The 26,110-nt window shown below is 45.1% G+C and overlaps 1 protein-coding gene across 1 annotated transcript in view; it reads right to left on the reverse strand.

Moving 5' to 3' along the window:
- LOC146035519 (coagulation factor VIII-like) overlaps nucleotides 1-26,110 on the reverse strand; it is a 215,182-nt gene that overhangs the window by 133,751 nt on the left and 55,321 nt on the right. The window contains exon 8 of the mRNA XM_083159025.1: nucleotides 23,097-23,346. Coding sequence (XP_083015151.1) covers nucleotides 23,097-23,346 — 250 coding nt within the window. The remainder of the gene's footprint in view (nucleotides 1-23,096; nucleotides 23,347-26,110) is intronic.

The raw sequence follows: 26,110 nt of genomic DNA on the forward strand, positions 1-26,110 counted from the left end.
TGTCGGGGCAAGTTTCACAGTGGAAAATAGTTTCCTTTCTTATTACCTTTTTATAGCAAACTTTGCACCTTTTTTGTGTCCTGCCCTTTCTTGCAGTGGAGGGGATTTCGTTGGGAAAATGCTGCCCTGGTACAATACGGGGGCCAGTACTAGAAGTACTGGGGCCCTCTGCCTGCTGGTTCCCAAATACTAGGCCCTTTATGACTTCCTCTTGAAAGTGCATAAATGTCCCCCTCTGGCCGGTAGAACGGAATAGCACGTAAGCGTTATACAGTGCCATCTGGATGATATACACGGCCAGCTTCTTGTACCAGATATTTGTTTTCCGCAGGGCACTGTACGGCTTCAGTACCTGATCTGAAAGATCCACTCCGCCCATGTACTTATTGTAATCTAGGATACAATTTGGTTTTGAGGTGTGGGTACTGGTACCTCGTACAGGGATGGAGGTGGTACTGTCTCCATGAATTGTTGTCAGTATAAGGACATCCCTCTTGTCCTTATATTTGACCAACAACATATTTTCGGTGCATATTCCCCTGCTTTCACCCCTTCTTAGTACTTGGGCAATGTGCGTTTTGGGGAGGCCTCTTTGGTTCTTGCGCACAGTACCGCAAGCTGCTGTACCTCTTGAACCAAGGGCCTTAAACAGGGGGATGCTGGTGTAAAAGTTATCCACATAGAGGTGATAACCCTTATCCAGGAAGGGGTGCATTAAATCCCAGACAATTTTTCCACTAACACCTACGAGGGAGGGGGGGCATTCTGGTGGTTCAATTCTTGAATCCTTCCCTTCATATACCCTAAACTTGTGGGTGTACCCTGTGGTGCTTTCACACAGCTTATACATTTTTATGCCATACCTTGCCCTCTTACTGGGAAGGTACTGGCGGAATTTAACCCTTCCTTTAAAATGTATAAGGGACTCGTCGATACTAATACATTTATCAGGGATGTATAGCTCTGCAAATTTGGCACTGAAATGATCAATGACCGGCCTGACTTTGAATAGCCTGTCAAAGGTGGGATCATCTCTGGGTGGGCACTGTGCATTATCGGTGTAATGTATAAATTTATGGATTGCCTCAAAACGAGCCCGGGGCATGGCCATACGGTGAAATGGGGTGCTGTACAGAACATCTGTACTCCAATATTGCCTAATTTGTGGCTTTTTTACTATGCCCATATGTAACACCAGACCCCAAAACGTCATCATCTCTACTGCATCTACAGGGGTCCACCTAGCAAATGATGACGTGGGGTTTTGAGCAATAAACTGCTGGGCATATAAATTAGTTTGGTCCACCATTAAATTTATAAAATCATCAGAGAAAAATAATTTGAAAAAGTCAATTTCTCTGAGACCTGTTGAATCAAATTGGATTCCTGGGATGGCCAAAAACTCAGGAACCTGGGGCTCAAAATTGTCTGGTGGTGGGGTCCATACGAGATCAATTATTGGGGGGGGGTCTCAGCTGCTCTACGGGGGCGTCTTTGAGGGGGTCCCTCATCATCAGAGGAGGAAGAGGAGCTTAAGACAAATCCTTCAAATTCCCCGCTTGCCTCACTGGCTGTGTCAGAGTCAGAGGCAAGCATGGCATATGCCTCCTCCACCGAATACATTCTCCTGGATGACTGGGACGACATTTGGGATGACATTTGGGATGCCATTTATATTTTTGTGTTACTGGTAGTGAAATGTTTCAACACGTGTATAGTGTAGGGGGGGGTACAAACTTTATTTCAACCCGGGGGGTATGTAGTGTGTAGTGTGTATGTAGTGCAGAAAAAAAAAAATACAAAAAAAAAAAAATTGAAGGGTTAAAAAAAAAAAAAATGGAAGGGGTTAAAAAAAAAAAAATGGAAGGGGTTAAAAAAAAAAATGGAAGGGGTTAAAAAAAAAAAAAATGGAAGGGGTTAAAAAAAAAAAAAGGTCCTGCGCCAAAAATTGAGCACAGATGTTGGTCAGTAACGTCCGTCACTGAACAGCGCTCAAAGGCAACAGGAATTTGATCCAAAAAAAAAAAAAAATAGATCAACCCTGTGCCGAAAAAGCTGATCAGTGATGTACGTCACTGATCAGCGCACAGTGGCCACAGGACACACACAAAATCACAGTGTGTGTAAAAAAAAAAATGTAAAAAAGACCCCACAGCACTCACAAAAAATAAAAAAAGGTGATCAGTGATGCGACACTGATTACCAGTGAGGGGCAGCAGGTGCACAACCTTTGGTGGTACTGACAGGTATATATAAAAAAAAAACCTCTGCACCCCCAAAAAGTTGCTGATCACCTCAGATATAGTGATCAGCACAAAAGGCGGGGGCAGCAGACACAAAATTTAGCACTCTCTATCACTCTCTGTCACTATATCTCTCTATCTCTCTATCTCTCACTATCTATCACTCTATGACACTGCAGCACTGACAGGTATATCTATATATAAAAAAAAACCTGCGCCCCCAAAAAGTTGCTGATCAGTTAATTTATACTGATCAGCACAAAAGGGGGGGCAGCAGTCAGTTATATAAAAAATATATAGCACAATCTGTCACTATCTCTCTATCTCTCTCTCTCTATCTCTCTCTATCTCTCTCTATCTATCTATAGCTCTATCACACTGCAGCAGCACAAAATATAGCACTAGGCCTCTCTATCTCTCTCTATCTCTCTCTATCTCTTTCAGTTATATAAAAAATATATAGCACAATCTGTCACTATCTCTCTCTCTATCTCTCTCTCTATCTCTCTCTATCTCTCTCTATCTCTCTATCTATAGCTCTATCACACTGCAGCAGCACAAAATATAGCACTAGGCCTCTCTATCTCTCTCTATCTCTCTCTATCTCTCTCTCTCTAACTCTCTCTAACTCTCTCTATCTAATAAATCGCAGCAGCACAAGATGTCACAGGATGTCACAAGATGTCACAAGCATAAGCAATATCAATGATCAGGTAAGTATTTTGGATGGGTTCTGGTCAGTATAGGCGGCAGCTGGGCACGGTGACCGCACTGCACGCTATTCCAGACCGGAATGGCGTCTGCAGTGCAGTCACCGTTAGTTTAAACCCCCCTCCATGGCTGTGATTGGTCCGTCGGTCCGACGGACCAATCACGGCCTTTGGGGGCGGGAGGGGTGAGGTGGGGTGACACCAGTGTCACCCTTACACCCCGCGGTGATTGGTGCTGTACTTTACAGCACCAATCACCTCCGATCCCGTGTCACCGGCGAACGTTATTCGCCGGTGACACAGAAAACGCTGTGAATGGCTGTTCACAATGAACAGCCAATCACAGCGATCGCCGACGGGGGGGCGGCATCGCCGCCCCCCCCTGGGCATGCACGGACATGTCTGCTGTCAGGGACAGCAGACATCGTCCCTCTGTCACTGCGTCTCTAGACGCAGTGACAGTTTTAAGCCATGACGTATATATACGTCAACGGTCGGGAAGTACTTCCCGGCCATGACTTATATATACGTCAAATGTCGTGAAGGGGTTAATTGTACAGGCACCCAGATGCATGATTCCTGCCCACCCCCCAGACCCGATTTTAGATTGTACACCCACCCTGATGGGTAATGACTATGTTGAAATGCCCCCCCATTGTTAACGCCACCCCACTATCAACTCCAACCCGAAGCGTGGTGAGCGCAGCGAGCCCGTGAGGGGTGGCGGTACGTGTCCTCCGACCTTTTCATACCCCCACTATCCACGTCGGTGTGGAGTTGATTTTATATAGTGTGGCAAGCGCAGCGAGCCACCGAGCCCAAAGCGTGGGGAGCGCAGCAAGCCCCACGAGGGGACGCGTAATACTTGTGAAGTAATGCGTGTCCGCTCGTCACGCTTTAACATTGTCATTACCTATCAGGGTGGGGATACAATTAAAAATCAGGTCTGGGTGGGCATTTAACATTGAAATCGCGATGCGACGCGATATTAAAATTGTACACTCATCCCGGGGAAAGGCTCAAATCTGGTCCATCGCATACCTTAATTAGTGGTATGCGATGCGATGCGACGGGCGCCGTGATAATACCCAAGTACCCTTGAATCCATTCCCCTTTTAGTGCATGCCAGTGTAAGTTTTTTTTTTTGCTGCTGCACTTGAGCAGTGTGCACTGTTACCCAATTTTTCATCTATGATGACCCCAAGTCCTTCTCTACAAAAGAATTCCCCATAATAACTCCATTTAGCCTATAAGTAGCTTTGTTCCCATAATGAATTACTTTACATGTATCAACGATAAACTGCATTTTCCACTTTTCCGCCCACTTTTCCAGTTTAATTAAGTCACTTTGTAGTGTATCCACATCCTCTCCTGAGTTCATTTCCTTACTCAATTTTGTGTCGTCCGCAAATATTGCAATTTTACTCACTATGTCACTTCCTATATAATTAATGTATATATTAAACAAGATGGGTCCCAATATTGAACCTTTCGGCACTCCACTTTGGACCTTACCCCAGCTGGAATGTATGCCATTTACCACCATTCTATGTCCCCGGTTGTGCAACCAGTTTTTAATCCTATTACAAATTTTATCTCCTAACTCTAAATGACCTAGTTTTCTTAATAACCTTTTATGAGGCACCGTGTCAAAAGCTTTAGTGAAATCAAGCAGTATCAACAGATTTCCCTAAGTCCAGCCCTCTACTGACTTTCTTCATAGAAGCTAATTAAATTAGTCTGACATGATCTATTTTTGACCAACCCATGCTGAGCCTTACTTTCTCCTGTTCTAAGAAATTTTGGATACTATCTCTTATTATTCCTTCTAATATTTTCCCCACAATTGATGTATGTCTGACCAGTCTATAATTTTCAGGGTCAGTTTTGCTCCCTTTCTTCCAGATTGGTACTATGGGGGTTATTTTGGTTCACTCTTTCTGACAAATTCCTTCTTAGATGGACAAAACCATGTGCACTGCAGGTGGGGCAGATGTTACTTGTGCAGAGAGAATTAGATTTGGGTGGGGTTTTACTTCAAAGTGAGATCTATATTGCAGTGTAAAAATAAAGCAGCCAGTATTTATCCTGCTCAGAAACAAAACAACTCACCCAAATCTGCCCCCCTGCAGTGCACATGGTTTTGTCCATCTAAGTAGGATTTTGTCAGAAAGAGTGAACTAGAATAAGGCCCTATGTTAACTATGCGCCAGTCCATTGATACCATCCCCAAGTTTATTGATTCCTCAAATATTAGATATAATGGTAGTAGGGATGCCAATCCCGGGGCATTTTTTCAATCCCGGGATCCGGGATTGAAAAATGCTCAATCCCGGGATTCCCGGGATCGGCATCCCTAGCCACCACTTACAGTGCATAAGGTTTCTAATTAGTGCTTTAGGCTTTAGGTTTAGTGCTGACAATAATAATAAAACTGTGCTGTGCTGCATATTTGTGGATAGATACCCACCCCCACACTGGCCGACCCGCACATTTACTTACATTAGCGGGCGGCCGGCCGGGAGTGGGTTCGGAGGTGCACGGTGCCTCCAGGCTCGTGCACCTCCTTTTTTAGCAGGCAGGGCAGGCCGGAAAGGAGGCGGGCGGGCGCGCATGCGGAGGAGACGTAGAGGCACAGGAGAAGGCTGCGCAGCGTGACCTCTACTGTCACGCTACGCTGGCCGCACGCAGAGGTCAGGATTCGGGAGCCGGGCAGCGTCTGAGCGAGTGCTCAGACGCTGCCCGGCATTAGACTGCGCATGCGCAGTCTAATCCCGAAATCCCGGGATTGGATATTCCAATCCCGGGATTGAAATCCCGCACTTTTTGAGGCCAAATCCCGGGATCCCGCCGATCCCGATCCCGGGATTGGCCACCCTAAATGGTTGTGCTAGGACAGAACTCAATTCTTTTAGTATCCTAGTATGTATTTCATCCAGGCCTGGAGATTTGTTACTCTTTATGTTCTGTAATCTATTTTTGACCATTTCCTCACTCAAATTTACAGTTTGGAAGCAATAACGAGCAGAGCATTTAATCTGTGGAAGTTCTTCTGAAGGTTCTGCCCTTGTAAATACCGAAGCAAACAATTAATTGAATACTTCAGCTTTCTATTTTCCTTCTGTTATAAGGGTACCCTGCTTATTTTTTAGTGGATCAATATTTCCTTAACCATTTCCCGTTCATATAACGGTATCATTTTTTGGGATTAGATTTGCTATCTACGGCTATTTTAAGTTCAGTCTCTAATTTAGCCATCTTGGTTGTATTTTTACATTTCTTATTACATTCTTTATATGCAGCACATTATTTGGGTGTCCCATCTCGTTTAAACACTTTGAATGCTCTCCTTTTTATAGCTATTTCAAATTTGACTTTGCTGTTAAGCCACATAGGTTCTTTTTTGACATTTGTTCTTTTATTTACCCTAGGAATAAATTTATCAGTGCCCTCCAGCAGTATTTTTTTTTTAAAGTTTGCCACCTTTTACTAGTACCCATACTTCTAAATAATTACTTCCAGTTGATATACTTTAAGGACTCCTTAAAACTTACCAATGTTTGCTTTTCTGAAATGTAAGGACCTAGTTGCTCCAATATAATTATCTTTGTTAAAATTTAAATCAAATGTGATCATATTGTGATCACTGCTCCCCAATGTCTCCCTTATGGTTATGTTAGTAAGAATGTCCCCATCGTTGCTTATCAAGAGATCAAGGATATTGTTATTTCTGAATGGACTTTCAATAAATTGATACAAATAGTGGTCATTTAGGGCATCCAATAAAACATTTCCCTTAGCGGTACTACTTGACCTATCTTTCCAATTTATTTCTGGGTAGTTAAGGTCACCATAATTTTATTGTCCCCTAAGCTGGCCGCTTTCCCACCTGGAGCAAAAGGTCTTTTTCCTCCTCTGTATATTTATGTTGGGTGGCTTATAACATGTTCCTACTAGAAGATTTTTGGCCACTTTTAATATTACCTATGATTTCTACCCATTTTTGTCACACATGCCCCTCATAATTTCACACACCTGCCCCTATTAGTAATGCCACACACCTGTCCCATTAGTAATGCCACACACCTGCCCCTCTTTAGATATTCCAAACACCTGCATTCTAGCCTTGAAAAATGGCGCCAATTGCAGCCCCATGCAGTCACGGCGACTCACCCATCCTTGGCGGTGGCGCTGTGGCTGTAGTGAAATGCGGGAGGCGGGCGGCTTGGCGCTGCTGTATGTGTGTCTGATGGTGGCTGTGTATGCATGTGCCATAGCCCTGTTACCTTTCGTGCATGCGCCAGTGTTGGCTACACACAGCCGCCATCAGACATACATACCGCAACACTGAGCAGCAGGCCAGTCCAGAGCTGTTTGTGGACCACATGGGGCCCGAGTACAGTACTGTACAGTGTGGCCTCCACTTATCATAACATTTATCAATCAAAGAGCAGTATTCAATCCCCCACTGCTATTTCCGACTGGGTAAATAGTGGCTGGTGCCTATTCCATGCTGTCTTTCCCAACAGCATTGAAGAAGCATTACGGCAGTCGTGCCCATTTTGCCGTGATCTCGGCCATACATACATTTCTGCAGCAAGCCTGCCGAATGGCAGGGGGGCCATTGAAACTCACCTGCCGAATAAGAGGCGAGTGGGCCGAGAACAGGCCAGGGTCACGGCTGTCGGGACGTCCTGACAGTCATGACCTGTGATTGAATACCCCTCATAATCTGGTGCACAATAGACTCTGCAAATAGGTCAGTTCACTATTGACCTCACAAAGGGTCTCCCTATAAAAAAAGGTACCGATCTTCTTACTCAAAAAGATCTAAGTTTATTTAATATACATCTCAGAAAAAAATATATGGGGTTCTTAAAATCTTCGCATTGGATTAATCAAATTACAGCAGCCCCAATTAAATTTTCTCATATTCAACATGATAACTATGCGGCTGTACCATGCTTCCTCATTGACTGGCTACATCATGGGTCTTCAAACTGCGGCCCTCCAGATGTTGTGAAACTACAAATCCCAGCATACTGTGCCACAGTTTTAACACTCCCTTATAGCAAAACTGTGGCAAGGCATCCTGGGATTTGTAGTTTCACAACATCTGGAGGGCCACAGTTTGAAGACCCATGGGCTACATGGTCAGGACATGTATTGTATGCTAATACTGTACATTGGTGGAGGGTGAATTTTTGGAGTTCTGCAAATTGATTGATTTCCTACATATGCATTATAATGAAATTCCAGATTTGCTCATTTAATTAGCAAAAATCCTTTATTATGATCCACACGAAAAATGTGTATACACTTAGGCACAAATTTAAACAACCCCTCGAAATCCCTGCAGCACCCAGCAGGTTGGGGAGAGTGCTTTCCTCCCTGGCGCTTCTCCGCTCTGCAGACTAGGGGAGTAATTCAGACCTGCTCGCTAGGCTGCGTATATACGTAGGTTCACGCCACCCAGTCAAAAACATGCCCCCACCCATGCCAGCAGATGTGTGTGCTTACAGTTCACACTCTGAGAACAATCTAAAAATTCTCTATCGCTTACACATTCGTTGCAAGGGCCCGCAGAGTGGAAAAATGGTGAGCAAACATTAAATGACTTTTCCTCTGTTCACAGCAGAAAAGTAGCCCAGGAATTACTTTTCTGCAGCCCGGTGTTGTCTGAATTGGGGCTGGTGCGGATTTCATGTGATGTCATCCACCCGCTTGAGCAGGCAGGGGAATGCTTGCTTTCCCTGGGGCCCGCCCACCATTTTTGTGGGCACACCAATGAAACGTAGTGTGTCCACCCCGGAATGTCCCTTGCCTGTCAATAAGGCAGTGAGTGCCCTGGCGAATGAAAATATCGCTGAAGTACCATTGGCGTCAGGGATGAATTCGGACCTGGGCGAGCAGGTCTGAATTGGCCCCTAGGTGTATGCCAGCTGTGCAACCATATGTGTACATGTGCTGTGTTGAATCTATGTAGTGGTTAACATATACAGCACCTCTTAAAGGTAAATCTGGATTGTATAATGATATAATTACGGTACATACTTGAATTTTTCTTACCTTTGATTTTAATATGATTTTAATTTTAACTGAAATTAATATAAAATATATGTTATGAATCACTTTTAATAACAAATGTATATATTGATGTATACTGTCATTCAAAATTGTATCATATAACAATTTTCATTGTATTAAATAGTGTTTAATAAAAATGTTTAAAAAAAAGAGGTAACAAAATAGAGCCAATAGACTTCATGGACTTCAAAAGGCACAAAATAATTGATATTCTTCATAGTGTTTTACTGTTTAAGGATATATATTGAATGTTTCACCCCTACTGTATATTCTGCATTCCTGACCATTCTTCCATAAAGATATCACTGTTCTACTGGGTATAGCATTATAACAAAGAAACTGAGGTTGACAATAGCAGCAGTACATCTATTGGAAACCTTTTGTATCCAGACCCTGGGGGTTATTCTGGTTCACTCGCAAAGGCACAATTACTCTCTAATGGATAAAATCATATGCACTGCAGATGGGGCTGATGTAACGTGCAGAGAGAGTTAGTTTGGGGTGTTTTATTGTTTCTGTGCAGAGTAAATACTGGCTGCTTTATTTTTACACTGCAATATAGATATCAGTTTGAAGTACAACCCCCACCCAAATCTAACTCTCTGCACAGGTTACATCAGCCCCACCTGAAGTTATTGTGAATTTGAACCAGAATAATCCCTCCCGAGTAGAGTTTTTTCTAATATGCCCAAACACGACCATGAGCAAAACATGCTAAAGACCTATATATTTTTTGTGAAGAAACTGTCAAGAAGTTTTACCAATATAACATTTGGGATCCCCCTTTGAATGTGAATGTGTGGGTGTAATCAGAGCCAATGCTAGGGTGTCCAGCAAAACTATATGTTTGCACCCTCCCATATTCAATAAAGGGACAGTGCACACAAATAAAGGGTGTGGTATCATAAGGGAGGGGCATAGCCACACTAAAGTACCACCAATTCAAATACACCATGCATTAGCACAATCTTATTCACATTACATCACACATGGTGCCCCTGATTCACAACACACCAAATAGTAGTGCCCCTTAAACATAATGACAACAGCGCTGCCACTTAAAACACCCACAGTGGTGTTGTCCCTTATACATAACTCCCAGTAGCATTACTTAAAAACATAATATCCACAATAGTAGTGCCCTTTATACATAACAGCTACAGTAATGCCCATTACACCCCAGATCCATAGAAATAATGCACCTTATTCACACAATAGTGACAGAAGGTGTGAAGAGAGCAGAAAAGGAATAAGAAAGGGGAGGAATGAGAAGAGGAATGTGGGAGAAACAGTGAGTTGTGAGGAGAAACAAGGCAAAAGTGGATGTTGTTGGAAAATGGTGGAATATGGATGGCGTATAGAAATGATAAATTGGCTTTGCTCGCCACACTTCATTCACCACGCTTTGCTCACCACTCTTTTATATTCCCCCTCCAGGTATATGTGGACCCAGTGCATGATGGGGAAATGTCGGAAGACAGAAGTGGCTCTAGCAGCAGCCATGCTGTGAGATCCTTGGTGTTCCAGGGATCAGAGGAGCATATGATAGGCTCCTCCAATCAGGGGCTCTTGTAATAAGCATGTGCCGAGCTCCTCCAATCACAGCTTGGCACATGCTGTTCTGATGCTAAGATCAGGGGGAAGGGCTCTGCACTTTTCTTTGGCTTTTTTGGGGTCCCGTACCCCTGATCCAAACTTAATATTAGGGTCCACCAGAGATAACAAGGTCACTGTGAAGCGGGTTGGTGGGCAAATATTTATTGGCCAATTAATATGACATCGAATTTTGATGATTAATGTGGAGTGTGCACCAGGTGCTTTTTCTTTGGAGAACTACAAGTCCCAGAATGATAGCACCTCATATAGATAGGGTGTGCATTCTAAGGACCTCCTCTCCCACATGGTTTAATATTGTGTAACAGTACACCTGAAGGTTGGGACTTCTTCAACTTAGAGTTAGCACCCCGCCCACATGATCTGAACATTTTTTACCAGTTTGGTCCCTGGTAGCCACAGACTGCAAAATAAAGGTGCAATGAAGGTAAGACCTAGTCTTAGGGATGGATTTTGGGTGAGGTTCCCCTTGGATTGATGTTGCTGGATTACATAGTTACATAGAAGGTGAGGCTGAATAAAGACTAGTTTAGTCTAGTTAGACTAGTCTAGTTCAGGGGTGGCCAAACCTGTCCTGTCCTCAAGATCTACCAACAGTGCATGTTTTTCAGGGAACCTGTGGATCTACATATAGTAGGAATGAATGCAGCATGATTGAGAATGTGACAGTTAGTAATGACTACAGCTGTGCACCAGCTAGGTGATCTGGAAAACATAGACCGTTGGTAGATCTCGAGGACTGGTTTGGCCACCCCTGATCTAGTTCAACCTAGGTTTACAATAGCTAAACCCTTGTATGTTCTGATAATTTAAAGATAGATTATGCTTCTCATTGGTACCCATGGATGTTTTTAACCAATAAATGTTTATCCAACCTTATTTTAAATGTATTTATAGTGTCTGCCGACACCACTTCTCCAGGAAAAGAATTCAAAAGTTTGACTGCTCTGACCGAAAAAAAATTATTTCTACTAGATGAACAAAATCTTTTTTCTTCTAATCTAAATTCGTGCCCTCGCATCCTAGATTCCTTTCTAGCAGAAAAAAGGGTGTTTGATAGTTCCTTCTATTGGCCCCTGATATATTAGTACACGTTGAGCATGTCCCCCCTTAAACGTCTCTTCTCTAGTGTAAAATGACCCAAATTGCTTAATCTCTCCTAGTAGCTTAAATTCTCAGCTTTGTTGCTCTTCTTTGGATTTTATTCTAATTCTATAATGTCCTTTTAATAGTGTGGGGCCCAGAATTGTACTCCATATTTGAGGTGAGGTCGAACCAATGCTTTGTACAGTGGCATCATCACTTTTGAGTCCCTAGCTTCCATGCCCCTTTTGATACATGCTAGAATTTTGTTGCTATGTTACATTGAGCACTACACCCCAGTTTGTTGTCTATTTGGACTCCTAGATCCTTTTTGAGTACTGAATTTCCCAATTCCTCCCCGCTTAGGTTATATCTAGCACACTGGTTATGTCTCCCAAGGTGCTTGACCTTGCATTTGTCCACATTGAACCTCATCTTCCACTTTTTTGCCCACTCATCTAGATTGTCGAGATCATTTTGATGATTTAATGCAAATAGATTTTTATTGTTTTTAGGTGTAGCAAACACAGTATAATTCCATTGTAAATTTGACAATTGAAGAGCAGTACATTAGCTTAATAGAATTTGCAAAGGCTGGTATGGGGGGGGAGGGGAAGAGAAAAAAAAAGGGAAAAAGGAATGGGTATCGGAACGGGGGGGGGGGGGGGGGGGAATTCCGGTTCATAAATTTAGTTATCAGTAGTTAAGATAAAAAGTATAGTCGTGGATGCGGTTCTACCTTCTTTGTAGGTCTTGGTGTCCTTAAAGAGCAGCCAGCGGGACCATGTATTCCTGAACTAGGCGTGTCTGTCCTCAGCTGAGGATAGGATGTCTTCCATGTCCATGTAAAAATCTATTTTTTTGAACCAGTCCTTTGTTGTTGGAGGAGAGGAGGAGCGCCATCTCACCGGGATAACCGATTTAGCAGCATTGTTCAGGTGGCATAACAGGGAGTTTTTATATCTCGATATGGGGGCTGGTGAGAGGTGGAATAACCAGAATAGTTGGTCAGTGGGGATCTGGTCTCCCAGGATAATCGCAGACATTCTGAATATCTCCGACCAATAAGGTAGGATAAGAGGGCACTGCCACCATATGTGCAGTGGGTTTCCTGGGGCCCCGGAGCAACGCCAGCAAATATTGGGAGCTCCAGTGCCCATTTTGGAGAGGGTGTCTGGGCATCTGTACCAGCGAGATATTAATTTGTATGGTGTTTCGCTGACACCCACATTGGTGGAACATGCGTGAGCCAAGCGTAGACTCTTTTCCCTGTTGGCGTCACCTATCTCCTCTCCCAGTTCTCGGTCCCAGGCTACCGTAAAGTGGGGAGGTTTGAGGCTGATATCCGCCAGGATAAGATTGTATATTGTGGAGATGGTGTGTTGTGGGGGGGTCTTATTAGCGCAAAGGAGTTCAAAGGGTGACGGGGGGCTGGTTAGCGTGTTGGAGGGACCAAGAGAGTGGAAATAGTGACGGACCTGTAGGTACCGCCAATACTCCAAATCTGGTAGGCTCCATTCAGCTTTAACTTCATCAAAAGACAAAAAACGTCCCGCGCTCACCAGCTGTCCTACTCGGAAGAGTCCCCTGTCTAACCAACGGCTAAAGGCCGACAAATCCGTACCAGGAGGAAAGCAGCTAAGTGCAAGAAAGGACCTGTACGAGGAGGTCTGACATCTGATGATTTAATAACTCTGCTCAGTTTTGTGTCATCTGCAAAGATGGATACATTGCTGAATAACCCCATCCCAATATCGTTAATAAAAATGTTGAATAAAATTGGCCGTAGTACCGAACCCTGTGACACTCCACTTAGTACTGGTATCATTTTTGATACAGCACTGTTCACAGTCTCTCCTTGTTCTCTATTACACAGCCAATTCCCAACCCATCTACAGATATTATCTCCTAATGCCATGACCTTTTGTGCGGCACTGTATCAAAAGCTTTAGCAAAGTCTAGGAAAATCACATCTACTGTACGTTGTTTCCAGGGGCGTAACTACTTCCTTCTGGGCCCCATAGCAAAATTTGGAAAGGGCCCCCCGCCACAGGAGAAGAGGGTGACAGGTGTGTGGGGGGGGAGGGAGAGAGAGAGATTATATGGAAGGGGTGGGGGTGTAAAGGGGAGGTTGAAGCAGAAGAGGGAGAAAAAAAGGAGAGACATGGTGGGGAAGGAGTAAATGAGAGGAGGTGGAGAGAGACATACAGAGAGAGAGAGAGAGACATACACAGGGAGAGAGAGAGACATACAGACATACAGAGAGAGAGAGACAGACATACAGAAAGACATACAGAGAGAGAGAGAGACATACAGAGAGAGACAGAGAGACATACAGAGACAGAGAGACATACAGAGAGAGACATACAAAGAGAGAGAGAGACACATACAAAGAGAGAGAGAGACATACAAAGAGAGAGAGAGAGAGACATACAAAGAGAGAGAGAGAGACATACAAAGAGAGAGAGACATACAGAGAGATAGACATACATACAGAGAGACATACAGAGAGAGAGAGAGAGACATACAGAGAAAGAGAGACAGAGAGAGAGACATACAGAGACAGAGAGACATACAGAGACAGAGAGACATACAGAGAGAGACATACAGAGAGAGAGAGACATACAGAGAGAGAGACAGAGAGAGAGACAGACAGAGAGAGAGACAGAGAGAGAGACATACAGACAGAGAGACATACAGAGAGAGAGACATGCAGAGACAGAGAGACAGAGAGAGACAGAGAGAGAGACAGACAGACAGAGAGACATACAGAGAGAGAGACAGATAGACATACAGAGACAGAGAGACATACAGAGAGAGAGAGAGACAGACAGACAGAGAGATATATATATATATAGAGAGAGAGAGAGGCATACAGAGAGAGGGAGGGGACATACAGAGAGGACATACAGAGAGAGAGAGAGAGAGAGACAGACAGACAGAGAGAGAGAGCAGGGAAGAAAATGAGGAGGGGGCACCTGCATCCCTTTTTTTTTCTTCTATTCACATCCTCTCCCCTCCGACCCACAGTTCAGGCTGCTCTGTTCCTCCCTCCCCCTCCTCCCCCTCTTACCAGTACAATTGATGCTGTCAGTGCCAGTCTTCCTACACGGACAGCTCCGTGTCTCCTGTTTCCCAGGGCCTGGGTCTCCCACACAGAGCAGGCAAGCAGCACAGCGTGTTTCACGCCGGGGCTGGTCACTAGATAGTGACGTCAGTCCCCGGCAGCATCAAAGCAGGGAGAGAGGGGAAGGCTGATACAGCCGGACCATCACCTTCCCTTCATTATGTAGCAGCGCATCGTCGCTAGCGGGGGGGAGGGGGCAGAGAAGGCACCACCGACACTGCCATTCTGCCAAGGCAAGCGAGCATAAGGAAAAAGGGTGCAGGGGATGCCTGCTGTGCTATGGGGCCCCCCAAGGGCCCGGGCCCCATAGCAGCTGCATCCCCTGCACCCTCCATAGTTACGCCACTGGTTGTTTCCATTATCAAGCTTTTTGCTAACCTCCTCATAGAAACCAAGTAGATTAGTTTGGCAGGAACGATTTTTCACGAACCCATGCTGGTTAATACGGAGTAAACTATGAAGGTCTAAATATTCCTGGATACCATCCCTTAAAAATCCTTCAAATAGTTTACCCACTATTGATGTTAAACTCACAGGTCTGTAGTTAGCTGGATCGTCCCTTTTTCCTTTTTTGAAAATTGGCACTGTGAAGAACCGGAGTAACAGAGCCTAATCTCAGAGTGTACTCCGGGACTTCTGGGTCAGGTCATGCAGACAGGAGACAGAATAAGATATAAAAATATATTTATTAACAAATTACTTACTACAAGCTCTCTAAATCAGCTATAAATAAACACATTTGGAACTAGCAATATAACACCAGGTCCCAATAGACATCAGATTACCATCACACTTGCCAGCACTCTCCCACACTGTCCTGTCCAGATGCAGTATAATTGTCCATGATCACAGGAGATTGGTGAAGTTTCTGTATAACAGAGTCAGCAAGTCTGTGAGTCCAGAAGGTTAGCATAAACCAGGCAGAGCAAACAAGTCTGCAACCCCAAGAGAAGCTGGTAATCCAGTAGCCACCATGTTCCCAGGCACAGTCCTAAACACACTGGCAGGAGCTGAGACTCCAAGGCCAGTAGCTTCTAGAAGCAAAATCACCCCCCAGCTCTCTTGTCTTGTCTTTTTAAAAACTGTCCCAATTTCCACCATTAAAGTCCCTCCTGCAGTGGGTGGTCTTAGGAAAAGGTCTCCCTTAATTGGTAGAGCTCAATGTGGATCTGTAACAGAGATGAGTCAGGAAGAGATCCCCCCTGCTGTTACCCTGCCACAGTGTCTGACTCAGTCCTAGGGGAGAACAAAGGGATCTTGATGCACTTAATCCTTAGGTGAGGGGGGATGATGGTCCATCCCTCCTTGTCTTAACCCCTTATAGTCATTTGTGACCTCAGAGGGGCTCAAGCTGCTCCCAGCTTCTGGTATTTACAGTGAGTGACTGGTCCCAAATAAAACATCACACCTGGCCCTGTTTAAGAACTATAGCACAACATTGTCAGAATGGTCCAGGGACAGTCCATTCTGTCACATACCTCCCCCTTCTTAAATCAAGGGAGCAGGGTTGGGTCCTAGTCCAGGACCAGCCATGTGACCTGGACCAGGTGCGATGTGGAGTGAGGGTGGTGGTCCTCTTTAACACTTTCCCCATGTCCCAATGTGGAGCAGCACTAGGTGTTTTCCTGTGTTGGACTGCCTCCAATCCTAACCCATGGTCCTCCATGGGCGTACAGCATACCACCATTGCTGCTACATTTCTTTCCACATAAGCTTTCAGACGATTAATATGAACGGTCCTGATATGTCGGCGACCCTTATCCAGGGCAACCAGGTAATTCATTGGGGTTAACTGTTTCACCACAACATAAGGGCCATCCCAGGTAGCCTGCAGTCTATCCTTACGTCCTGGGATAAGCACCATTACTTGCTGACCATGGTGTAACTCCTTGGGTCTCGCATTCTGGTTATACCATTGAGGTGGCCGATCCGGTGCCACATGGTGGCTTTCTTGCATTAAGGCCATTAACCTTGTCATCCGTTCCTGTATATTTTCCATGTATTGCAGGATGGGTTGTTCATGATCAATAAAACTTCCTTCCCAGCTTTCACATACTAGATCCAGGGATCCTCTGGCCCTGTGGCCATACAACAATTGAAAGGGTGAAAACCCAGTACAGTCTTGTGGCATTTCCCTATAAGTAAACACAAGCGGCTGCAGCGCCTTCTCCCAGTCCCTCCCCTCTGACTGCACATACGTCTGCAACAGGCGCTTGAGAGTTACATTATTTCTGTCACCAAGTATGTTAGTCTGCTGATGATAGTCTTTAAGGGATGCATTCCAAATTTATCCCACAATATCTGTAACAATTCCTTCTCAAATTGGCTTCCTGGGTCTATTACAACCTCTTGGGGATGACCTATCCTTCTAAATATGCCCATCAGGGCCTGAGCGACATGCTCTGCATCGATAGAAGAGAGTGCTACAGCTTCGGGATAGCGAGTTGCAAAGTCTACGAGAGTCAGAATATATCTTTTTCCTGTATTACTGGGAAATATAAAGGGTCCAACTATATCTATGGCTACCTGCTGGAAGGGCTCCCTGATTATAGGTAAAGGAGGTAAAGGGTGTCCTCGGGGTACACTTCCCAATCTCTGACAGGTTTTGCACAAGGCTTGATAATGCTTCACATCATGGGATACCTTGGGCCAAAAGAAGTTTCTCAAAACTCGAGCAAGTGTTTTCCTAACCCCAAAATGCCTGACTGTTGGGATCATATGGGCTAAGGTCAACAACTGCTGTCGATATCTCTGAGGAACCACCAATTGCTTTACAACAGTACTGTGGTCCCAGTCATCAGTATGAGGGGAGATTCTGTACAACAACCCATTCACCCACCCTATCTTATACCCCTTTGAATCAGATAAACCACTATCCGCCGCACTGAGAAGTTTGAATAAGGTTGGATCAGTTTTCTGCATCTTTCTGAATTCATGTCTGTCCACCTCCCCCAGGTCAACTGCTGTATTGTCATTCATACCCATATCATTATCAACAATGGGAAGCCTCACTGCCTGTGGATTGGGTTCAGATGCAGCAGGGGGGTGGGTCTGAGTAAAAGCAGGTGTCAGGGTGGACGAAAATGTGGAGCTAGACTTGATTGAGGGGGTCATTCTCTGGGCTTTGCTCCTAGTCCCCACTTAACCGAAATGTGTGACCAATCCCTGTCCTAGATCATTCCCCAGAATGACTTTTGCAGGCAGTCCACTAAGAACTCCTACATCCACAAGGCCATGGTCTGCCCCCCAGTCCAAATGCACACGGGCTACTGGGATATCCTGGACTTGATTCCCTGCTGTGGTGATTCTGACCCTTTCGTCCTGAAGGATCTTGTCTACAGACACCAGCTCAGGTTCTATGAGAGTAAGAGAGGCTCCTGAATCTCTCAAACCCTGAACCTCCTGGTTATCCACCAAGACAGCCTGTAAATGACCCTTCATGTTTCTGGGAGTTTGGTACCCCTCCCCCACTATAAGATCCACTACATAAACTCCATCCCTCACCTCTGGTGCATCAGGATGGACATATTCTCCTTCAAATTCCCCTGCTGGTTGGTAAAGCACGTTAACTGGGGCAGGTTGAGTTCTAACATAAGGTCCTCGAGACAGGGTGCAATCCTTCTGCATGTGCCCTGGCTGATTACATCGGTAACATCTCCGAGGATAGGCCTGTTGCAGTAGTGGGTGTCGAGGTGCTGCATCCCTCTGGTAGTCTAGGGCAGATGATGGTCTGGTTTTCTGGGTCTCCATTGTTTCTATTCTCTTTACACTGGGTGCCTTCCATCTGACTCGGTTAGCCAGATACTCATCTGCCATTCCAGCTGCTGCCTCTGGATTAGGAGGTTTACGATCAGCCACCCACTCTCGAACCTCTGATGCCATTTTATTTAATAATTGTTCCAGCACCACTTCATTCAGGATTTCTTCAGGGGAATACACGTGTTGTCCATCCCACCACTGCTGGCATGCTCTTTTAAGTTGTCTGGCGAATTCAGTGTGGGAGTCATCCCCCTCAAGATTTAGAGTCCGGAACTTGGCCCTGTAGGATTCAGGAGTCACTTGGAATTTTGCCAGCAGGGCTTTCTTTATAAGCTGGTAGTTTCCCACATCCTTATTTGCTAGGGATTGATAGGCTTGCTGAGCTTTGCCCGTTAAGCTGGGTCCCACATAACAAGCCCACTCTTCCTCATCAATCTGGTGCACAGTCATTAGTTTCTCAAAAACCTGCAGATGAGTATCAATGTCCGTCTCTCCTTCCTTAAATCTGGGCACATCTCCATATCTTAACCGTGGTTTTCGTCTCCATTCTTCTTGCACCACCTGCCTCGCTGGTTTCTCTGAGTAGATATTCACCCCCAGAACAGTTTGTATAACTCCTGCCCTCTCCCTAGAGGAAGCTCGGTCACCTAGGGCTTTTAATAACCGTTCCAATGTTTCAGAAGTTGTCTCTGGTCTCTGCATTCTCCCTCTCCTTGCACCCACTTCTGGGATTTGCTCTTCCTCCTCATCACTTAGTGCAATCTCCTCTGGGTGAGCTCTGTCATACTCCAATAGGCGAGTGACTAACTCACCCTTTTGCTCAGTTCCATTACAGGGTATTTTCTTTATCTTGCAGAATTCCAACAACTGCTGTTTCCTAGTCCTCCAGTAAAATTTCTCTGCTTCCCTCAAATCATCTATTGCAGCTTCACTCGCCATTCTTCCTGGGATATTTCCTGCGTTATCTAACAGGACTGTTTGTTTCTTGGCTATTTTACTTAACCTGTTCCTGTAGAGCATTGGTGTATCAGTATACCACCCCTTGTGCTCTTCCCACTGTGCGGGACTGCATGACCCCACTGCTTGCCACCAATTGTGAAGAACCGGAGTAACAGAGCCTAATCTCAGAGTGTACTCTGGGACTTCTGGGTCAGGTCATGCAGACAGGAGACAGAATAAGATATAAAAATATATTTATTAACAAATTACTTACTACAAGCTCTCTAAATCAGCTATAAATAAACACGGTACTTATGTAGTAACTGGGCTGCCGATTTTGAAATCGGGTCCATCGCATCGCATCGCACCCGACCATATCGCATGCGATGCGATGCGATGGACCCGATTTTTCCATAGGATTCAATGTTAAAATGGACTGAGTCCATTTTAACATAGAATTCAATGGGAAAAGGGGTCCTTTTCATACCCCTACTATCCAAGTGGGCATGGAGTTGGATATAAACCTGTGGCGAGCGTAGCGAGCCACCGAGCCCGAAGCGTGGCGAGCGTAGCGAGCCCCGCGAGGGGACACAGAATACCGTCCCCTCGCGGGGCTCGCTTCGCTCGCCACGCTTCGGGCTCGGTGGCTCGCTACGCTCGCCACAGGTTTATATCCAACTCCATGCCCACTTGGATAGTAGGGGTATGAAAAGGACCCCTTTTTCCCATTGAATTCCATGTTAAAATGGACTCAGTCCATTTTAACATTGAATCCTATGGAAAAATCGGGTCATCGCATCGCATCGCATCGCATGGTCGTATGCGATGCGATGCGATATCGCATCGCATCGCATCTGATTGTATGCCTTAACTTAAGGCATACAATCAAAAAATCGGCAGCCCAGATACTACATAAGTACCATAAACACATTTGGAACTAGCAATATAACACCAGGTCCCAATAGACATCAGATTACCATCACACTTGCCAGCACTCTCCCACACTGTCCTGTCCAGATGCAGTATAATTGTCCATGATCACAGGAGATTGGTGAAGTTTCTGTACAACAGAGTCAGCAAGTCTGTGAGTCCAGAAGGTTAGCATAAACCAGGCAGAGCAAACAAGTCTGCAACCCCAAGAGAAGCTGGTAATCCAGTAGCCACCATGTTCCCAGGCACAGTCCTAAGCACACTGGCAGGAGCTGAGACTCCAAGGCCAGTAGCTTCTAGAAGCAAAATCACCCCCCAGCTCTCTTGTCTTGTCTTTTTAAAAACTGTCCCAATTTCCACCATTAAAGTCCCTCCTGCAGTGGGTGGTCTTAGGAAAAGGTCTCCCTTAATTGGTAGAGCTCAATGTGGATCTGTAACAGAGATGAGTCAGGAAGAGATCCCCCCTGCTGTTACCCTGCCACAGTGTCTGACTCAGTCCTAGGGGAGAACAAAGGGATCTTGATGCACTTAATCCTTAGGTGAGGGGGGATGATGGGCCATCCCTCCTTGTCTTAACCCCTTATAGTCATTTGTGACCTCAGAGGGGCTCAAGCTGCTCCCAGCTTCTGGTATTTACAGTGAGTGACTGGTCCCAAATAAAACATCACACCTGGCCCTGTTTAAGAACTATAGCACAATATTGTCAGAATGGTCCAGAGACAGTCCATTCTGTCACAGGCACTACCTCTGCTATTCTCCAATCTTTAGGTACCTTACCTGATGATAGTGAATTATCAAAGATGTAATGCAGAGGTTTCGATAGTTCCTCCCTTAATTCCATTAGTACCCTAGGATGAATCCCATCTGGCCCTGGTGATTTATTTGTTTTGAGTTTGCTGAGCTTCAATATTATTTCCTCGGTCGTGAAAACAATGTTTAGATCCGGCTTGTTCATCTAATTTGTGGTACTTGTGCGTTCCACTGTCTGCTCTCCCTCAGTAAATACTGATGAGAAGAACTCATTTCACAGTTCTGCTTTTCCCTTATCTTCCGTAAAAATGTTTCCATTGGTATTGGTTAATGGGCCTATGTTCTCCTTAATTATTCGCTTACTATTTATGTATTTGAAAAACTTCTTGGGGTTGGTTTTGCTTTCCGTGGCTATGCGCTCTTCATAATCCCATTTAGCAACTTTGATTACCCGTTTACAAGTTTTGTTTGATTCTTTGTATTTGTTGAAAGCCTCCTCATTTATGTTATTTTTATAGGATTTAAACACTCTTGTTTTATTGTTGATTGCGGTCCTCACTGTTTTGTCCAACCATGGTGGATTGTTTTTATTGAATTTACCTTTATTTACTTTGGGAATGTATTTAATAGTTAATGATTCAAGCACATTTTTTAGAGTATCCCACATTTCCTCTGCATTTTTTCCTTCAAAAAATCGTTTACCACACAATTCCTTTTAGGGCTTCCCTGAATAATTCGAAGTTCGCTTTTCTGAAGTTTAGTAATTTTGCCGGTCCCTTTTGATGCAATTTGCTGAAGATGATTTCCAGTGAAACCATGTTGTGGTTACTGTTCCCTAGATATTCAATTGCCTTGGGGTGGCACATCTTAACATTTATTTAGCACTATTTATTTCTTTTTCACTAATATTATTCTTTGTAGCAATTTCAATTTTATAACACTTTTGCTTCTGCTTCCTTCTTATTAACACACTTTAGATTTTCAATTGTGTGCCGCCCCGGGGTGACTGTCTTTCACCGGCTTTTTTGTGGTCCCGCTTCCCTGGTCCAAACTTAGTATTAGGGATCCACCAGAGATAACGAGGTCGCCGTGAAGCTGGTTGGTGGGCGAATATTTATTGGCCATTTAATATACGAATAATTTCAAATTTTGATGAATAAAGTGTGTACCTGCTCCATGTGCTTTTTCTTTGCAGAAATCCCAGTATGATAGCACCTCATATAGATAGGTTGTGCATTCTAAGGAAACCCCCCCTCGGGCCACACCTCCCCTATGGCAGGGATCGGTACTGCAGTGTGGATGGTGCAGGGACTTCACCCTGCTGCTGTTCTCCAATGTAAGTTCTTCCGAATCCAACCCTAATGCTGCTGCTCTCATCCCTTCCTCTCCTCTGCTGCCAGCACCGCTGCCTGCCATACACTGTGACAGGTGCAGCCAGCACCATACATCCCTACACACAGTGCCAGAGTCAGAGAGCAGGGAGAGTGCCTCTACAGTAAGGCGACTCTCTTTCGGAGACTGCTTTGCAGTCTCTGCTGAGTGGGTAGTGCCAGCCCAGCCCTGGGTGTAATCGATACCACTGCTGGAATCAATACATACTCATTAAGTTGCAGGATGTCCATGAAGTATTTGATTTCAGTGTCCTGGCTATCATTAAAAGAAAAAATGAACTTAATATTTGTAATGACCCTTCTACTAGAGGTTCTCTTTGCTATACCGAATAACTCCAGGGCTTGCTGCCGCTATAGTTTCCAAATGTTCCCCTTACAAAATAAAATACATTACCCAAAATGTTTTACTTTGTTAAAAGTATTTATTTGCATATTTTTTAGCTTACACAATTCATCTACTCACTTTTTTCCACTTTCTGGTTGATAGTCCCACTCTGTCTCTATGGCTGCAACATAGTGCGTCCATGTTACAGGTTTACGTTTGCCGGCAGACCGTACTTGAATATTTGATAAGTCATTATCATCATCGTCCAATTCCCATATTGTAGACTCATAGTAATCTTCATCTTCATAATCATATAAATCGGATGCATGCCTTTGCTTTAAAGACGGAGATGGGCAATCTTCTACTTTGATCAAAGATTTCAGTGTACCTGTTGAGTGCAGTTTATTACCATTTTAAGAGAAGTTATCATGAGCTTCAAAGCCAAATAATATTGTCACACATTTTCTCCCATACAAAATACATTAATTTCACAAAATATACAGTAAAAACAAAACACACTATTTATAGGCTAGGAAAAGTTGAAGCATTAAAGACACTGATCCACTGCACTGTACAATCATATATGGGATGCAAGATGGACGTGACAACATTGTTTATTTAAACAAAAAAAGTCAGACAGGATTTATGTTAAACTGATCAACTCCACTAAGTCTTTCTCTCTGTTCAATATTGCTGTATATTAAACATCAAAACAAGATCGCGTGTCACTTTCATCATCTTGTATGTTAAAACTGTGGCAGCAACTAACTTTCTGATAGCATGTAGCCTAGTAAAACAGGTTCAGTTGTTGTTCATAATACACTACAGAATGTGATCATAGTGACTGTGAAATAATTTTTCATGCCGTATGGGTTGATATACTGTATGTCAGGGACTACTGATCTCCTGTGATTTGCATAACAGTATGTAGAAATGAATTTAGAGAGAATAGTGATGAAAACACACACAAAAAATATCTGAGTGGGAAAAAATCCCCTTGTTAATGGAAGAGTTTAGAGGAGAATATCCAGACTGGCAGTAACTCAAATAACCATACGTTACAACAGTGGAATGCAGAAGAGCATCTTTGAGTGTACAGGATAACTAACTTTGGACTTGATGGTCCACAACATCAGTAGACCACACATGTTTCATTCATGTCAGCTACAAAAAAGAAACAATACTTTACGCGATGTGTGTACCCGGCGATATTGGTGCATACCTACAGTACTTGCCAGTGGGAGGGTGAGCACCATGGTCCTCGATAACATTATTGACCAGCGGGATATTTAGCATACACACTGTGTTAGGTTCATTTCTATAATAAGGAAAAATTACAAATAATGGGCCTGATTCAGACCTGATCGGTGCAGGGTGCCCAACTCAAATCAAACAACGACAGACATAGGTTTTGTATTAACCAATTTTTCAAATCTTTACTCTTCTTTTCAAGGTTAACACTTCAAACAAACATTTAAATACCTGCCATGTCTTTTCACTTCCCCCTCCATTGCACGAGTGAGCGCTTAAAAATGACTTCACCTTGTTGGCTTCAGAGAGAGATGTGAAGGGAAGCCCTGTGTAAATATACAAATTACAATGATTACATACAGTATAAACAAACAAAAGAAAAATGTATGTCCAATGTCAAGGTTAATATTTAGACAGTGAAATAGTGCAAAATGTCATGATCCTGGCCGCAAAGATGAGGAAGTACCATTTTTTCTATAGAATAGAATAGAATCAACTTTATTGGCCATGTGTGCTACACACTAGGAATTTTTTGTTATACAGTACAGTGAAGCATCAAGCAGGGATGAGGGGGGGGGGGGGCATTATATACATTACATTGAGACGTTACATGCGGGGAACACATACCCGCCAAGCAGCACAGCGCCTAGACAGCCATCAGTGGCGCCACAGGTTGCTGTAGCAGTCAGGTAGGTAGCAGTATAAGCAGGGACAGAACAGTATCACACAGGGAACATATACCCGCCGAGCTGCACAGCGCCTCGGCAGCCATCCGTGGCGCCACTGGTCGCTTCAGCAGCCAGGTAGGTGACAATATAAGCAGGGATAGTATACTGGCACATAGAGAACATATGCCCGCCAGGCTGCACAGCACCTAGGCAGCCATCAGCGGTGCCACTGGTCACTGCAGCAGCCTGGAAGGTAACAGTATGAGCAGAGACAGTACAGTTGTCACACAGGGGACAAGAGGTTACATATGGCTGAGTGCACAGATCCGAGGCAGCCATTTGCAGCGCCATTTGCGTGGTGGTGGAGGGGGGGAGGGGATGGGGAGAGGGGGGGGGGGGGGGGAATTCATTGAGGCCTGGGGAGATTCTGAGCTGAGGTCTGGGCTGAGTTCCATGCTGCTGCCCGATAGTCTTTTCGTACCGCCTCCCTGGGGGTGGGGGTGGGCGCCACCACAGAATAGAGGGCTCCCGCATCTGCTGGTGCTGGGGGTCAGCGGCTGGTGCCTGCAGGCCTGATCACTTCGAATTTAGCCGGGGGCCTTTGCTGGGAGTCACGTCTGAGCATTAGGCCAAGGCTGGGCCTGCGGGGGGGGGGGGGGGGGAGGTTAGCTGCTGGTGAGACATCCAGGGGCAGAGGCCTCATCTCCTAGGTGAGGCAGGGGGCCGGGTGTGGGCCTGCAGGGAAGGGAGCATATGCAGGGAAGGGAGCATATGCCGTTGTCTCCCGGAGCAGAGGCCTCCCTCTCCTACCGGCCTGCGAGGGGGTGAGCCAGAGAGCCTGGGGCCATGAATTGGCGCTGCTGGTGTCTTCAGCCAGATCCTCCTCACCTCACAGTAGGTCACGGGATGGACGGGGGTCCTCTTCTGCCGCTGCGCCTGTGGTCCACTGGCCGGGGCTGCTTGGTGGATGAGCTGTGGGGCCTCTGCTAGGCCCGGACTGACGCTGCCCGGGGGGGATCCCGGTCCGCTGCCTGCTCGCAGCTCGCCCGTCTTGTGCGGTAAGGGGGGGCGCCAGGGGTGGGAGCTCTGAGGAATAGATCGGGAGTGTGCGACCAACCCCGACCCCAACAGCCTCCGGCTGAGCCATCAGTCTGGAGGATGGAGCTATCGTGCCCTGCCTCCAGCTTCCTCGCCTCCTCCGACGAGAAATGATCCATTCGTTCAGATCCCATA

This window comes from Crinia signifera, chromosome 9 (assembly GCF_055691185.1).
Source record: "Crinia signifera chromosome 9, ASM5569118v1, whole genome shotgun sequence".
Classification (NCBI taxonomy): domain Eukaryota; kingdom Metazoa; phylum Chordata; class Amphibia; order Anura; family Myobatrachidae; genus Crinia; species Crinia signifera.